Source organism: Hemiscyllium ocellatum, chromosome 6 (genome assembly GCF_020745735.1).
Source record: "Hemiscyllium ocellatum isolate sHemOce1 chromosome 6, sHemOce1.pat.X.cur, whole genome shotgun sequence".
Classification (NCBI taxonomy): Eukaryota; Metazoa; Chordata; class Chondrichthyes; order Orectolobiformes; family Hemiscylliidae; genus Hemiscyllium; species Hemiscyllium ocellatum.
In genome coordinates this window covers 68,053,126-68,071,791 of record NC_083406.1, presented here as the reverse complement: position 1 = coordinate 68,071,791, position 18,666 = coordinate 68,053,126, and the positions used below count along the sequence as shown (strand labels likewise).

At 43.3% G+C, this 18,666-nt stretch overlaps 1 protein-coding gene across 2 annotated transcripts in view; it reads right to left on the bottom strand.

The window, feature by feature from the left end:
* The window catches only part of pdcl3 (phosducin-like 3), a 46,005-nt gene that overhangs the window by 11,841 nt on the left and 15,498 nt on the right, over positions 1-18,666 (bottom strand). For both annotated transcript variants that reach the window (XM_060826007.1, XM_060826008.1), the window contains exons 3-5: positions 6,255-6,345; positions 2,138-2,281; positions 1,447-1,655 (exon numbers count right to left, since the gene is read on the bottom strand). In XM_060826007.1, coding sequence (XP_060681990.1) covers positions 1,447-1,655; positions 2,138-2,281; positions 6,255-6,345 — 444 coding nt within the window. The remainder of the gene's footprint in view (positions 1-1,446; positions 1,656-2,137; positions 2,282-6,254; positions 6,346-18,666) is intronic.

Here is an 18,666-nt window from a genome sequence, read left to right as displayed (position 1 = left end):
GTGCAGCTTCAACAACACACAAGAAGCTTGGCACCATCTGGGACAAATAACCCCACTTGATTGGCACCATACCCACAAACATCACATACCCACCACAAATGCCATCACCATCTCGAAGGACAAGGGCAAGAAATACATGGAAACATTATGACATGCAAGTTTACCTCCAAACCACTCACCATCCTGACTTGGAAATATTACACTATTCTTTCACTACTGCTGAGTCAAAATCCTAGAATTCTCTCCCCCAACAGCAACGTGGCTCTATTCACAAAATGGATTGCAGAAGTTCAAGATGGCAGTTTACCATCAGCTCCAGTGAGGGATGGACAATTAATGCTGACTCAGCCAGTGAAGCAACATACCGTGAGTGAACTTATAAAAAACAGCTGCAGGTCATCAGAAACGTAGCGGAAGAACTGCTGAGAATGGAAAGTGCTCGTTGATTAGCCCTGGGATCAAAGATAGGCTTTTGTAAAAAAAATTGACTTTATATAACAATAAAGGTTCAGAGGTTCAGGGCAAATTTGCCATGAATAAAAATTGGAGAACAGGATAACTTTTGAATCAGGGAATATAGCCAGTAAATGAGAAAATGAAAATATACCAGAGGATAACAGTGATGGATGAAATGTAATATGGGTTTATGTTGAGAATCTCACATAAAAAGACAAAACGGGGAGAAAGATTGTCTTCTGCAGTACATTTTGTGTGAATTTGGTATTGGAGTAGGGAAAGGAATGAAAACTCAATGGAAATGTATCATCCCCATTTATACAACTAATCTGGAATATCGACTGTGTTTCTCTATCCACAGATGCTGCCAGACCTGTAAAGTATTGCAAGCAGCTTCTGTCATTGTTGAACCTGATGTTTCTTGTGATATTTCCAGAGTAGCTATAAGCTTTTGCTCGCAACAGATAAATTCATTTGGCAGGGATATCATAACTGCTGCATAATTCCTTTAAGGAGACACTTGCCCCAGGATTTCAGATTTTATGGGATTGTCCTTTCAGATTAAAAAAATTCATTGGGAAATACAACTTCCTTGGACTGTGCAGCTGCAGTACAGTATAGAGGCCACTTGGTCACTTTTAGACAGCAATTGGCAAGGTGAAAACACCTCAGTTAAGAAACCTCCCTTCTTTGATTTCCTGCAAATGTTTATTCTTAAGTGGTGATCCTACCCAGAGCGTGCTCAATATGATTTAGATGTTGCAATTCAAACATAACCTGGGTTCAGTAGTCAGGTGCTGAATAATAGCTGACAAAATATTGTCATACAATATGTAAGTCCATAAATCAGCTATTTAAACATGATTACTTTTCAAATAAATGTCTTGGAAAGAAAAGCTGCTTTTATTTAAAGTAATGCAAATAAAAAGATGTTAAAGCATGAACACAGGCAACTTCAATCTGCAGAAATCAATTTAATTAATCACTTACCATCTTTTGTTAAATTCATGCCTCCAAACACCAAGGGTCCAACATACTGTGCCTTGATGTCTCCATCACGATAAACAAATATTGTTGGCAGGTTCCTGTCAGGGTAGTTGGGTATACAGGTTGTGGATATTGCTTTAATAAATTTAGTTTCTGGGAACATCCTTGCTAGTTCACTTAGATGTTGATTGACCAAGGCACAAAGAGGTATCCTGAAGCAAGAACATATAGACAAGTAATTGTAAAACAATATGAAGTAAATATTAACTCATGCTCAAAATCCTTATTAAAGAATCAAGGATGGGAGTTAAAATCTCACATATTTATTTAGGACACAGTAACATTTAAAAAAAAAACTTAAATCTACTAAATTTCAGATGGCATCAAACTGTATTACACTGAAATATTGGGAGAAGAGATTTCAAATAGCTACCCCTCCAATACAATAGCCCTATCAGCCATGTCTCACATTAGCATGGTGAAATTCTTATTGCAAATTTTCTTACAGATTATGATAACATTTCTTCCATGAAAATTATACCTGAGGAGTAAAGGGAAAATCTGCTTTAATGCCTCAGTATGCTTATTTGATTACACAAAGACAGCATAACAATAAAATGAAGTTTGTGATAGCATTAAGTACGATGAATGTTTGAGATTCAAATTGTGTCTTACAGATGGTTTTTACACTTACCCCTGTTTGTAAAGATGCAGTATTACCCACACACCCTTGCCAGCTTTAGTCACCTCCTGCACATATTCTGGCCCAGAGATCTCCAAAACTTCCCCAAAGACCTTCTTCATCTGGGTTGCCTTCCATTCGGCTAGTCGCTGCTGTCTGAATACAATTAAGTAAATGATTATTTTCTATTACCACTTTAAATAGCAGCTAATCCTTTAAATTCCATCGAGCTGATTTATGGACTTGCATGTTATATGACCATATTTTGTCAGCTGTTATTCAGCACTTGGCTACTGTACCAAGTTGTGTTTGAGTTGCAGCATGTAAATCATATTGAGCACACTGTGGATAGGATCACCATTTAAAGATCGCTAATGTTTAATGCCAGAGCTATTCAATACATTTTTCATAAGAAAAATGTTCAATAGCCAGAGCTATTCAATACATGTCTTAATAAGAAAAAACAGCTGGAATTCATTGCCATCTCCTCTGGCATGGTCTGCATTGTTTCCACCCCTCCACCCCATTAGAATTCATGGTGGGAAAGTCCGCGAATACTCTGCCTGCTCTAGTAGCACTATTCAAGACCCTACCAAGTGGACAACCGATCCTCACTTTACTTCATTCCACTACTGTTGGTATTAACTCAGTAATAGGTGTGGGGTGGGCCAAGCGCATGATAAGCAAACCCATAGCTTGTTTGTGGGCTCCCAGAGGGGTGTTCCTTCATTCAAAGGCACTAGGTGTGTGAATAAGGAACCTCCTGCTGAGGTCCACCTCTTCCGTTGCCTCCAAACTCCCTTCCATAGTTCCCACCCAGCAGCCTCCATCTGGCCATATGTCCTGGGATCCAGCAATGATGCTGAGCCTTGAGAGGGTGCAGTAATGGCAGCCATCACTACAGTCGTGGCAGCAGTGCCTTCATCACAGCAGTCAGTCTCTGCCTGGCCAGAAGCTCTCCTCAGGTGCCACTCCTGCCCTCAGGATCCTCAAACCCAGAGGAGACCTGCTGCTGCTCAGAAACTGCCTGAGTGCCATTTTTAATTTAGTGATCCTTTCCAAGAGAGACTTCAGAGGGTTCCTACTGGTTTTCCAGCCAGAGGGAAGACCTCTATCACCTTCATTGAATCAAATCCTGCCTGAAATAATGTTAACATGACAATAAAGACCCTGTAAGTTTGAATTTCAAAAGCATGACCAAGTAAAAAGTACACCAGCATAAAGACATCAATGCCCCATATGTCAAATACAGATAGTATAATAGATAGAATTTGCTGCAATGGATTATTGGAGAGCATCTGCAGTCAGTTAGATTTGTCCTTCCACACTTAGATTTTCTTCAAAACATTTTTGGTGACAAGCAGTAGAAAGCATGAATTGGTGATGGCACAGAGAAGGAAACTGAGCATCTGGGACCCAAGTGAACAAAGCAGCCAACAATGTATCTTCTTAACCCACCAGATTGGATACTTGGGAAGCAAAGAGCAAAAGGATAGAGAAGAAAGTATTAAGTATTGGTGAATTCAATGTCAAATCTCATTCACAAAGAGAAAGAATGATAAAAAGAGAAATAGACAAGATAAAAAAATTAAATTCAATATCATTAAAATCTCCAACAACTAGCATTTGGAGGAATGTGACTGCACACTCAAAATCAGTCAATCACCATGTCACGTGAGTGCAGTTACTTATGCTTGAATGACAAGGCTAACTTCCTATGGCAAACTTAATCATGTTTACTGTGTAAACAATGACTACACAATACTCAATGCATTTCAGTAGTGAAACAGGCAACAAAATGCCATTTTCATGAAGATAAATTGATTAAGCGAAATTACACAGAAACTTCTAGACTCTGCCATTTAACTATTCAACTATCTCTTGCCTGAAGTTTATTTATTATTCTTTCAGAGGACATGGGTATTGGGCAGTAAACACATTTCTAGTTGCCCATGAAAAGTGGGTGAAGAGCTGTTTTCTTGAACCATTACAATCCCATGTGGTCCACCCACTAAAAAGTAAATTCCAGGAATTTTGCCCAGAGATAGAACATAGAACATAGAAGGATACAGCGCAGTACAGGCCCTTCGGCCCTCGATGTTGCGCCGACCGAATCCTACCTAACCTATACTAGCCCAATAACTTCCAAATGCCTATCCAATGCCCGCTTAAATGACCATAAAGAAGGAGAGTTCACCACTGATACGGGCAGGGCATTCCATGAACTCACAACCCGCTGTGTGAAGAATCTACCCCTAACATCTGTCCTATACCTACCACCCCTTAATTTAAAGCTATGTCCCCTAGTAACACCTGACTCCATTAGCGGTAAAAGGTTCTTAGTATCTACCCTATCTAAACCCCTAATCATCTTATACACTTCTATCAGATCTCCCCTAAACCTTCTCTTCTCCAATGAGAACAGCCCCAAGTGCCTCAGCCTCAGATATTGAAGGATGGAGGATATATTTCCAAATCAGGGTGGGGATAAACTTGCAGGTGTGTTCCCATGTATCTGCATCCCTTGTCCATGGATTTGAAAGTTTCCAAAGATCTTTGGTAAACCTCTGCATTGCATCTTGTCAGCACGGTACGGTGGCTCACAGCGCCAGGTACCGAGGTGACTGGCTGTGGGGAGTGTGCACATTGTCCCATTGCTCAGGTTTCCTTCAGGTGGCTCCGGTTTCCTCCAAAGATGCGCAGTTTAGGTGGATTGACCATGCTAAATTGCTCATAGTGCCCATGGATACTCAGGCTAAGTGGATTAGCCATGGGAAATGTAAAGTTACAGGGATAAGCTGGGAGGTTGGGATGCTTCTTGGAGGGTTGATGCGGACTTGATAGGCCAAATGGCCTGCTTCTGCACAGTAGGGATCCTATGATTGTTGATAGTACGCTTGTTGCTACTGAGTGTCAGTGTCAGTGAAGTCCTACCCTCCCATATCCCAGATTCAACTCTCCAACTCGGCACCGCCCTCTTGAACAGTCCTGCCTGTCCATCTTTCCCACGTATCTGCTCCACCCTCCTTTCCAACTTATCACCATTAGCCCTCACCTCCATCTACCTGTTGCATTCCCAGTTACCATCCCCCAAGCCCCACCCCCCTCCCATTTATCTCTCAGGGTCCTTGGGCCACCCTCATTCCTGATGAAGAGCTTATGCTCGAAATGTCGACTCTCCTGCTCCTCGGATGCTGTCTGACCGGCTGTGCTTTTCCAGCACCACACTCTTTGATTCTAATCTTCAGCATCTGCAGTCCTCACTTTCTCCTGGATGTGGTGTCAATCTAACAGGTTGTTTTATGCAGGCTATTGGAAAGCATGTTCCTGACTTGTGCCTTATTGACAGTGGACAGGAAGTCAGGAGAAAAGTTGCTGGTTGTCAGATTCCTTGCCTCTGACCTGCTCTTCTACACACAGAAGGCAAGTCTGGTTCAGTTGCTGAGCCATTTTCCTCACTGTTACTTTAACAACAAAATTGGGGTCTATATTAAAATAAAAGAAAGACGAATATGTGAAAATTCTGCTATGGCAAATGGTAGAATTTGAATTCAATTTCTTTAAAAATCTGAAAGTAAGGATCTAATGATGTCCATGAACCCACTGCTGACTGTCAGAAAAACCTCTCTGGTTTACTAATGTCTTTTAGGCAAGGAAATTGCCATCCTTACCTTGTCTAGTTTACGTGACTTCAGACCCACAGCAATGTGGTTGACTCTTAACTGCCCTCTGGGTAATAAATGCTGGTCCAGCCAGCGATGCCCTCCCATGAATGAATTTCTAAAAATTTAAAAAGGCAACCTGACACACAGATATAAAATTCAGTGTAAATGGAAAGAGCATACTAACTGAAGAATGTCCAAGTGTTCTGCAAACCTAGACAAAGAAGAATTGTTTAATTAGACTTCACAAGTGCATTATCCATTAGGCTTGGCATTGTGAAGTACTTTTAAAAAAAGCAGATCACATATTGAGAGTGGTCAATTCAAATAATAATAAATTATGCTATGTTATATGGTGGACCATGGCATATTTTGGTTTTCAATGGTAACTTGATGTTCTTGGGTTTGCTGGAACCCAGTAATCAAATGAGATTTAACACCCTTGTTAAAAACTTCCAATCATTTACCTATACATTTCAATGGCTCTTTCATCTTCCTCACTGAATTCATCCTCATTCTCCTCTAACTCCTCCAGGGTCATGTCTTCATATGTTTTAACTGTCAGAAGGAAAACCAGATTTGTTATCTGAATATGCTGAGAACATCACATTTTTAAAAATCTGTTAACTTGTAAGCATACATTAAAAGGGCACTCTCCTGGTGTAATAAGATATAAGGCACACTTTTTTAAAAAGGTTTAGAAATGGAGCAGAAAAACCATGGGCTGAATCTTGTGCTTGTTTGCCCAAGTCCAAGTTGCTACAAATGTTTTTGGAAGGTTTTTTTTTGCCATGTGGCCAAAAAAGACTTTCCTACTGCATCTTACCAAATATCACATAATTAACTACCTACTGCCCCTGTAGTGACCCTCACATTCGATTTTGGACATATCACTTGTGTTTCACATAGCAGATATCCCAGAAACCACTGGTATCCCTCATGCCCACACAGTCTTTAAAAATCCATTGTGCAAGCACTGTCAGTCCAGAGCTGCCCTGTACAGTTCCAGATATTTGCTTTTGGACATGGCAGACACGAGGGGATATGCAGGTTGCTGTGAAGGCAGGGACCAGAACACCTGGTGGATAGTGCACAGTTGGGCCATACTCTTTCTCCTGTGAAGTGAAGGGAAGGTCAAGAAGCCACACCATTCCAGCCTGGTCCGAAGTTGCCACTTGGCTCAGTACCATCTGGAAGAATGCCAAGCACTTTCGGAAGATGTTGTCCACTCCACCAACACCAGTGCCTCACCTTCTCTCGAGTACCTCACAATACCTCTGCTACCGGGCCTGCCTCTCACCAAGGCTTACACTCGACTGCTCTCATGAATGTCTGCAACATTGACCCTCATACACTGTCACCCATCCCAATTCCCAACTAATCCTGTGTACTCTCTCTGCCATCTAAATCACTTACTTGGGACACGTCCCAACCATTGCCACCCATTTTCATCTCCCGAGATATGTGACCCCCTCTCTCTGATTCCAGGAGAAAAACAGACCTCATTAGGTCTGAAAATTCAAGGTGGGTGGTAGATTGTTCGACATTCAGCTCCTTATCCCTCATGTGGGCAGAATTCTGACTCAGAGGGGCTGACTGACCATTTCCAAGCTGGCTGCAATCAAAGGCTAAGACAGTAGGATATGAATTTGGTGTTTCTGGCCAAGGTAGCAATGTGCAACGAGGCAAGGCAGGGATATTGTGAGCATCCAGGAAGGCTCAGAGACTAGAAACTTGGACAAAGTACCAATGTAATGTCTGCAAATCTTGCAGTAATTGCACTCCAGGGAGATGTTTCTGCATAGGGAGGGGGAGCTAAGTTAGTTTAGAAACATTCAATAGACCCTGAAAGACTGAAAAACCCATATAATAGACCAAAGAACAGACTGCAAATGAGCGATCATTAATCTAGAAGCTGGCTTGAAGTTTGTTCATTGCAGGCTGCATCATATGGAGATTGGGGAATTCTCTGGGCATTTGCTGGCATGTTTATTTTGTGGATTGTAGCTCACTGAGAGAGGTAGAAAGAGAACAATGACAGTTATTCAGGCCTGTGCTGTAAGCAGAGTTAAAAACAAAAACTGCATGGAATCCAGGTGAGGTGTGATCTCAATATTCATTTTGTAATGGAACAGAAGTTGGAAGATTGTCTAGTTTGAATCTACAGTGGTTCTCCACACGGTTATGAAAAATAAATCCTGCTTAGCTGTACATTAATGGAAAGCTGATCAAAACAAGGAATGAGACATCCACAATTAAAACAGGATAAATGGGATGTTTACCTTTAAGAATAGCTGGAGTTGGAGAATTTTCCAGAGGATTGTGGCATCTTACAAAAGTATAGAACTCTAAGATCAATGTGCCTTATTAAGAGAATTTTTGGGTGAAGAAATAAATGAGTCCATAACATTCGTAATTATCAACCATATTGTTGTGTTCAGTGCTTATTGTTTTTTATATAAAGGTTTTAATTTAGAAAAGCGAAATATTGTGGTGTACCTCTATTGGTTGAAACAGGGTATTAAGCATTCTCTTTACAGCTTAAAAATCCTTAACAGAATTCTAACAACATCATCCACATGTTATAAAGAATGCACTAAAGTAAATGACTTGTTAGCTTGTAAAAAATTCGAGAAGATTTTGCTAAAATAGGCAAGCTAAAACCTGCCACAGCCTGGAACTATGCAAGTTTAAATGCCATCCTTCCATGTCTGACCTAGATGTAAATCAGAGTGCTGACAGGCTAGACAAAAGGAGAAAGCTAAATTTTCCATTTAGCTGCACGAAATCTAGTGTGGATAGCTCAAATTAATCAATACGAACCAATCAAAATTCGGGCAATTGGACAAGAGTGGCCAAGACCTGAAAATTATATCAGCAACAAGTGATGAGAATAGCAAGAGGGTAAAACGTATCTGCCCTGGTCTTCAATCTATTGTTACAAATGCGTCCATATCAGTCCATGATAATATCAGTAGGAATGACTAGCACATAGCTCTGATTAACTGAGAAAAAGTCCTGTTTTTACATAGAGGACATCCTCTATTTTGCTTTATGGAACTGCTGCTGCTATGTTATACGTGATAGACTCAGAACAGACCCAGAAAGTCAAAATGGAGTGTTCAGTTAATGGTCCGGATGGCATGCCAGGAGCAGCACCAGGTTTCCCTAAAACTGGTGAAGCTACAATAAAGGACTATGCCAATGCTGAACAGCAGAGATTGTTTTAGCACTATGTTGAACGTTGCCCAAATAATCCAGTCTACAAAAAGCAAGGAAAATCCAACCCAGCCAATTACTGCTTCATTGGTCTACTTACAATCGTCAGAAAATTGATAGGAAGGACCTTTTACAATGCTAGTAGTGCACATTCAAATATACAGTCTCATTATCAATGCTTATCTTGGGTTCTGCCAGAACCAGTTGATGCAGATCTAATTACAGCCATAGTCATACAGTCATGGGTGCAACTAGTCCACACGAACCTTGATCCCAAACTAAATTAGTGCCACATGTGCCTGTATTTGGTCGCTACCCCTCTAAGCCTTTCCTATTCATGAACCTGTCTTTTAAATGTAACTGTACCTGCATTCACCATTTTCTGTGCAGTTCATTCCACATATAAACCACTGTGTAAAAAAAGTTGCCTCATATGTCCTTTTAAATCTCTTCCCTCTCGCCTTAAAAATTTGCTCCCTAGTTTTGAACTCCTCCACCTTAGGGAAGCGACCCTTAACATTCAACTTATCCATGCCTCTCATGATTCTATAAATCTCTATAAAGGTCACCCCTCAACCTCCTATGTTCCAGTGAAAAAAAGTCCCTGCCTATTTTTATAACTCAAACCCTCCATTCCTGGCAACACTCTGGTAAATCTTTGCCGAACCCTTCCCAATTTAATAATATCCTTCCCATAATACGGTGATCAGAACTGCACATAGTACTCCAAAAGAGACGTCACCAATGTCCTAGGCAAAAGTGAAGACTGCGATACTGGAGGTCAGATTCTAGATTAGAGTGGCGCTGGAAAAGAACAGCAGGTCAGGCAGTATCTAGGAACAGGAAAATCAATGTTTCGGGCAAAAGCACTTCATCAAGAATGAAGGCAGGGAGCCTCTGGGGTGGAGAGAGAAATGGGAGGGGGGTGGGGCTGAGGAGAAGGTAGCCAAGAGTACAGTAGGTGGATGGAGGTGGGGATGAAGGTGATAGGTCAGACAGGAGGGTGGAACAGATAGATGGGAAGGAAGATTGGCAGGTAGGACAGGTCATGAGGACGATGCTGAGCTGAAACTACCAGTCCTTATTTCCCCATCCCCCATCTCACCCCAGTTTCAACCTTCCAACTCAGCTCCATCCTCATGACCTGTCCTACCTGCCAATCTTCCTTCCCACCTATCCGTTCCACCATCCTGTCTGACCTATCACCTTCATCCCCACCTCCATCCACCTATTGTACTCTTGGCTACCTTCCCCCCAGCCCCACCCCCATCCCATTTATCTCTCCACCCCAGAGGCTCCCTGCCTTCATTCCTGATGAAGTGCTTTTGCCCGAAACGTCGATTTTTCTGCTCCTCGGATGCTGCCTGACCTGCTGTGCTTTTCCAGAACCTCTCTGATCTAGACTCACCAATGGCCTGTGCAACCTTAACTCGACATCCCAACTCCTTTACTCAAGGGTCTGAGCAATGAAGGCAAGCATGCTAAACACCTTCTTAACCATCCTGTCTACCTGTGACATTAGAGCCAAATTCCAAGAATGACAGTCTTCAACATCAAAACAGATTTTGACCAAGTACGGCATCAAGAAGCTTCAGAAAAATGCACGCCAAATGGGATTATGAGGGGGAAACATCCCTCTGGCTGCAGTCATATCTCAATTGGTTGGCTGTGCTTGCTAGAAGTCAGTTATCTCAGCCCAGTTTATCACTGAGACCTGGATAGAATGGACATGGAGAAGATGTTTCCACGTATAGGACAGACTAGGACCCAAGAGCACAGCCTCAGCATTAAGAGATGAACTGAGGGGATGAGCAGGAATCTTGTCAGACAGATGATGGAAAATCTGTGGAACCCATTGCCATTGAAGACCATAGAGGCCATGTCATTGAGTGTATTTAAGACAGAAATAGATGGATTCTTGATTAGTAAGGGAATCAAGTGTTACAGAGAAGGCAGGAGAATGGGGTTGAGAAACATATCAGCCATGATTGAATTGCACAGCTGACTCAATGGGCTGAAGGGCCAAAATCTGCTCCTATATCTGCTGGTTTTAAATAACATTACCATCACTGAATTCTCCCACAATTAACATTTGGCAGGTTACCAATACTCAGCAATTTAACTACTAAAGGTACAAGAGGAGGGGAGAGCCTGTGAACCTGCTGACTCTTTAAATTCTGACCACAATTTATAAATCAAAGGTCAGGGGTATGATGTGATGGAATATTCTCCACTTGCCTGGTGTGAATGCAGCTCCACCAATGCAAAAGGGTTGACAACATCCAAGCCAACATAACATATACAACTGCAGCAATTCCCCAACCTTCTTCCAATAGTTCCTTTCAAAGCCTCTACAATCTTGGAGGAAGAGGGTAACAGACAAATGAGAACCCATGACGTACAAGATATGCTCCAAACCATACATAATCCCATTTTTGGGAATATATTACAGCTTCTTAATAATTTGGAGATCCCGGTGTTGGACTGGGGTGTACAAAGTTAAAAATCACACAACACCAGGTTCATAGTCCAACAGGTTTAATTGGAAGCACTAGCTTTCGGAGTGCTGCTCCTTTATCCGTTGGTTGATAAAGGAGCAGCACTCTGATAGCTTGTGCTTCCAATTAAACCTGTTGGACTATACCCTGGTGTTGTGTGATTTTTAGCTTCTTCATAGTCACTGGTTCAAAACCTGGCAAATCCCTTCCTAACAGGAACAAATACAGCAGCGCTTCAAGAAACCTTAAACTCTCTTTAAACTCCCACATCTGACAAGAAGTACATATCACTGTAAAGGCCATTTTTGCTCCTTCACAATCTACAGACCCAGAAAATAACACTGTCTTATTCCTTTACAAAATACTGCCCCACCCATAACTATTAATTTAACCTGGGGCAGTGTTTAAAGAGAGTTTAAGGGTTACTGCGGATTATATCTGCCATAAATGCTGTTGGATGCGAATCTTATCAGACCGAATGGATCGGTTGGAGAGACAGTTAAAAGTGATGAGGAATTTGCAACTGTATGTGATGGATAGCAGTTATAGGAAGGGGGGGAAAGTCTCAGATACAGTCACATAGATGGGTTAACTCCAGGAAAAATAGGAGATGTAGGCACCTAGGGCAGGAGTCTTTTGTGGATAGACCCATTTCTACAGGTATGCTGTTTTGGAAAATGTAGATGGTGATGGATTCTCAGAAGAACGTAGCACGAACAGCCAAGTTTCTGGTATTGAGACTGGCTCTAATGCAATGAGGGGTACGTCAGCTTCCAAGAGATCAATTGTGTTAGGGGATTCTGTAGTCCGAGGTACGGACAGACATTTCTGTCGCCAGCAGTGAAAAAGCAGAATTGTGTGTTGTTTCCCTGGTGTCAGGGTCAAGGATGTCTCAGAGAGGGTGCAGAATGTTATCATGGGGGAGAGGGCCAGCATTGGACCATTGTCCAAATTGGAACCAATGACATAGGAAGGGAAAAGGTTGAGATTCTGAAGGGAGATTACAGAGAGTTAGGCATAAATTTAAAAAGGAGGTCCTCAAGGGTAGTAATATCTGGATTCTGGTATCCAAGCCAACATACCATATACAACTGCAGCAATTCCCCAACCTTCTACGAGCTAGTGAGGGCAGAAATAGGAGGATAGAGCAGATGAATGCATGGCTGAGGAGCTGGTGTATGGGAGAAGGATTCACATTTTTGGATCATTGGAATCTCTTTTGGGGTAGAAGTGATCTGTACAAGAAGGACGATTGCACCTAAATTGGAAGGGGACTAATACACTGGCAGAGGAATTTGCAAGAACTGCTCGGGAGGATTTAAACTAGTAAGGTGGGGGGGGTGGGATGCAGGGAAATAGTGAGGAAAGAGATCAATCCAAGACGTGTACAGTTGAGAACAGAAGTGAGTTAAACAGTCAGGACAGGCAGGGACAAGGTAGGACTAATAAATTGAAGTGCATTTATTTCAATGCAAGGTGCCTAACGGGGAAGGCAGATGAACTCAGGGCATGATAAGGAACATGGGACTAGGATATCATAGCAATTACAGAAACATGGCTCAGGGATGGGCAGGACTGGCAGCTGAATGTTCCAGGATACAAATGCTATAGGAAGGACAGGAAAGGAGACGAGAGGAGGGGAAGTGGCATTTTTGATAAGGGATAGCATTACAGCTGTGCGGAGGGAGGATATTCCCAGGAATACATCCGGGGAAGTTATTTGGGTGGAACTGAGAAATAAGAAAGGGATGATCACCTTATTGGGAATGTATTATAGTCCCCCTAATAGTCAGAGGGAAATTGAGAAACAAATTTGTAAGGAGAAAGTGAGGACTGCAGATGCTGGCGATCAGAACTGAAAAATGTGTTGCTGGAAAAGCGCAGCAGGTCAGGCAGCATCAAAGGAGCAGGAGAATCGACGTTTCGGGCATAAGCTCTTCCTCAGGAATGAGGAGGGTGTGCCAAGCAGGCTAAGATAAAAGGTAGGGACTTGAGGGAGGGGCGTTGGGAATACGATAGGTGGAAGGAGGTTAAAGTGAGGGTGATAGGCCAGAGAGGGGATGGGGCTGGAGAGGTAGGAAAGAAGATTGCAGGTAAGAAGGTGGTGCTGAGTCTGAGGATTGGGACTGAGAAAAGTTGGGGGGGTGGGGGGAGGGAGGCGGAAAATGGGAAAGCTGGAGAAATCTGCATTCATCCCTTGTGGTTGGAGGGTTCTTAGGCGGAAGGTGAGGCGCTCTTTCTCCAGACGTCATGTTGCCATGGTCTGGCGATGGAGGAGGCCAAGGACCTGCATGTCTTTGGCAGAGTGGGAGGGGGAGTTAAAGTGTTCAGCCACGAACAGTTCATCCACTTTACTAACACCTTCCACCCTGACCTCAAATTTACCTGAACCATCTCAGACTCCTCCCTCCCCTTCAGAGACCTCTCCATTTTTATCTTGGACGACCGAATCAACACGGACATTTATTATAAACCGACCGACTCCCACAGCTACCTAGATTACACCTCCTCTCACCCTGCCCCCTGTAAAAACGCCATCCCATATTCCCAATTCCTTCGCCTTCGCCGCATCTGCTCCCAGGAGGACCAATTCCAATACCAAACAACCCAGATGGCCTCCTTCTTCAAAGACAGCAATTTCCCCTCAGGCGTGGTTGACAATGCTCTCCACCGCATCTCCTCCACTTCCCACTCCTCCGCCCTTGAACCCTGCCCCTCCAACCGCCACCAAGACAGAGCCCCACTGGTACTCACTTACCACCCCACCAACCTCCAGATACATCGTATCATCCTTCGTCATTTCTGCCACCTCCAAACAGACCCCACCACCAAGGATATATTTCCCTCCCCAACCCTATTAGCGTTCCGGAAAGACCACTCCCTCCGCGACTCCATCATCAGATCCACACTCCCCACCAACCCAACCACCACTCCCGGCACCTTCCCCTGCAACCGCAAGAAATGCAAAACTTGCGCCCACACCTCCTCCCCTCACTTCCCTCCAAGGCCCCAAGGGATCCTTCCATATCCATCAGAAATTCACCTACACTTCCACACACATCATTAACTGCATCCGCTGCACCTGATGTGGCCTCCTATACATTGGGGAGACAGGCCGCCTACTTGCGGAACGTTTCAGAGAACACCTCTGGGACACCCGCACCAACCAACCCAACTGCCCAGGAGCTCAACACTTCAACTCCCCCTCCCACTCCGCTAAGGACACGCAGGTCCTTGGCCTCCTCCATCGCCAGACCATGGCAACACGACGTCTGGAGGAAGAGCACCTCATCTTCTGCTTAGAACCCTCCAACCACAAGGGATGAGTGCAGTTTTCTCCAGCTTTCTCATTTCCCCTCCCCCTCCTTTTCTCAACCCAACCCTCAGACTCAGCACCGCCTTCTTGACCTGCAATCTTCTTCCCGACCTCTCCGCCCCACCCCCTCTCCGGCCTATCACCCTCACCTTAACCTCCTTCCACCTATCATATTCCCAACGCCCCTCCCCCAAAGTCCCTCCTCCCTACCTTTTATCTTAGCCTGCTTGGCACACCCTCCTCATTCCTGAAGAAGGGCTTATGCCCGAAACATTGATTCCCCTGCTCCTTGGATGCTGCCTGACCTGCTGTGCTTTTCCAGCAACGCATTTTTAAACAAACTTGTATGGAGATCTCAGCTATCTGTAAGATTAATAGGGTGACTATCGTATAGACTGGGACTGCCATAGTGTTAAGGGTTTAGATGGAGAGGAATTTGGTAAGTGCGAACAAGACAATTTTCTGATTCAGTATGTGGATGTACCTACTAGAGAAGGTGCAAAACCTGACCTACTCTTGGGAATTAAGGCAGGGCAGGTGACTAAGGTGTCAGTGGGGGAGCACTTTGGGGCCAGCGACCATAATTCTATTAGTTTTAAAATAGTGATGGAAAAGGTTGACCAGATCTAAAAATTGAAGTTCTAAATTGGAGAAAGGCCAATTTTGACGGTATTAAGCTAGAACCTTCAAAAGCTGATTGGCGGCAGATGTTCACAGGTAAAGGGATGGCTGGAAAATGGGAAGCCTTCAGAAATGAGATAACAAGAATCCAGAGAAAGTATATTTCTGTTAGGGTGAAAGGGAAGGCTGGTAGGTATAGGGAATGCTGGATGACTAAAGAAATTGAGGGTTTGGTTAAGAAAAAGAAGGAAGCATATGTAAGGTATAGACAGGATAGACCGAGTGAATCCTTAGAAGAGTATAAAGGCAGTAGCAGTATACTTAAGAGGGAAATCAGGAGGGTAAAAAGGGCACATGTGATAGCTTTTGCAGATAGAATTAAGGAGAATCCAAAGGGTTTTTACAAATATATTAATAACAAAAGAGTAACTAGAGAGAAAATAGGGCCCCTCAAAGTCAGCAAGGCAATGTAGAGTCGCAGAAAATGGGGGAGTTACTCAATGAATATTTTGCATCAATATTTACTGTGGAAAAAGTTATGGAAGATATAGACTGTAGGGAAATAGATGTGACATCTTGTAAAATGTCCATATTGCAGAGGAGGAAGTGCTGGATGTCTCGAAATGAGTAAAGGTGGATAAATCCCCAGGACCTGATCAGGTGTACCCGAGAACTCTGTGGGAAGCTGAAGAAGTGATTACTGGGCCTCTTGCTGAGATATTTGTATCATCGATAGTCACAGGTGAGGTGCCGGAAGACTGGAGGTTGGCTAACATGGTGCCACTGTTTAAGAAGGGCGGTAAAGACAAGCCAGGGAACTATAGATCAGTGAGCCTGACCTCGCTGGTGGGCAAATTGTTGGGGGGAATCCTGAGGGACAGGATGTACATGTATTTGGAAAGGCAAGGACTGATTAGGGATAGTCAAGATGGCTTTGTACGTGGGAAATCATGTCTCACAAACTTGATTGAGTTTTTTGAAGAGGTAACAAAGAAGATTGATGAGGGCAGAGCAGTAGATGTGATCTATATGGACTTCAGTCAGGCGTTCGAAAAGATTCCTCATGGGAGACTGATTAGCAAGGTTAGATCTCATGCAATACAGGGAAAACTAACCATTTGGATATAGAACTGGCTCAAAGGTAGAAGACAGAGGGAAATGGTGGAGGGTTGTTTTCAAACTGGAGGCTTGTGACCAGTGGAGTGCCACAAAGATCGGTGCTGGTCCCTCTACGTTTTGTCATTTACATAAATGATTTGGATGTGAGCATAAGAGGTACAGTCAGTAAGTTTGCAGATGACACCAAGATTGGAGGTGTAGTGGACAGTGAAGAGGGTTACCTCAGATTACAACAGAATCTGGACCAGATGGGCCAATGGGCTGAGAAATGGCAGGTGGAGTTTAATTTAGATAAATGTGAGGTGCTGCATTTTGAGAAAGCAAATCTGAGCAGGACTTATACACTTAATTGTAAGGTCCTAGGAAGTTTTGCTGAACAAAGAGACCTTGGAGTGCAGGTTCATAGCTCCTTGAGAGTGAAGTCGCAGGTAGATAGGATAGTGAAGAAGGCGTTTGGTATGCTTTCCTTTATTGGTCAGAGTATTGAGTACAGGAGTTGGGAGTCATGTTGCGGCTGTACAGGACATTGATTAGGCCACTGTTGGAATATTGCGTGCAATTCTGGTCTCCTTCCTATCGGAAAGATGTTGTGAAACTTGAAAGGGTTCAGAGAGGATTTACAAGGATGTTGCCAGGGTTGGAGGATTTGAGCTACAGGGAGAGGTTGAACAGGCTGGAGCTGTTTTCCCTGGAGCGTCGGAGGCTGCGGGGTGACCTTACAGAGGTTTACAAAATTATGAAGGGCATGGATAGGGTAAACAGGCAAAGTCTTTTCCCTGGAGTAGGGGATTGCAGAACTAGAGGGTATAGGTTTAGGGTGAGAGGGGAAAGATATAAAAGAGACCTAAGGGGCAACTTTTTCACGCAGAGGGTGGTACGTGTATGGAAAGAGCTGCCAGAGGGAGCGGTGGAGGCTGGTACAATTGCAACATTTAAGAGGCATTTGGATGGGTATATGAATAGAAAGGGCTTGGAGGGATATGGGCTGGGTGCTGGCAGGTGGAACTAGATTGGGTTGGGATATCTAGTCGGCATGGACGGGTGGGACCGAAGGGTTTGTTTCCATGCTGTACATCTCTATGACTCTCTGACTCTAAGCCAGCTTCTCATCATTTTCTAAACAGCAATTGGAGATGGACAATATTCAATGATTTAAATGGAGAAAAACTGCATCAATCTCAAAAATCTAGCATACAGGTTCATCAGAAGGAAGGTAAATGGAATGTTGGCATTATTTCAAAAGGGAACATCGTATAGAAATAGGATAGTTTTGGTAAAAGTACACAAGACACTGGTCAGACAGCAGGAATACTGAACAGTTTTGGGCCTCTTATCTAAGGAGGAATACACTTGCTTTGGAAACTGTCCAGAGAAGGCTCACTGGCTGATAACCCTGTACCATATATGGTGGAACCATCTTATGAGAAGAGGTTGAGTAGGTTGGGCTTATACTATTTGTAGATAACAATAATGAAAGGAGACCTATTGAACCATACAAAGTTGTAAGGTGAATTGATAGTAGAGGACTGTGGGAGAGTCCAAGACCAGAGGGCATAATCTCAGAATAAAGGGCCACCCTGTTAAGACAGAGGTGAGGAGAAATGTTTTATCTCAGAGGAGGGTGAACGGGTGGAATTCTTGACACAGAAAGCTGATGAGGCTGGTCATTAAGTTTATTCTAGACTGAGATAAAATAGAACAGTACAGCACCGTTCAGGCCCTTCGGCCCTCAATATTTTATCCTACTCTAAGATCAAACTAACCTACGTACCCTATCTGGTATGGTTGTACTATCTGGTCAGGTTGACCATTTAAGGATCAAGTCAGTTAGTGGATGATCTCAGCAAAACTATCAAATGTGACACTGCACCTATAACTGTCCTCTCAGTCAGTTCAGAGTTAGAATATATTCTATGTTCAAATCTTAGAAATGACTGTAAAAAAACTCTATTTCTCGGTGGGCTAAACTGCCAGGAAATTTGCTCTTGTATTCTTTACATGATTTAACACAGGGCAATGCTACCTTGGCACACAGTCAGAACCTCATATGTATCACCTCTGCTGATTAGATTAGATTAGATTACTTACAGTGTGGAAACAGGCCCT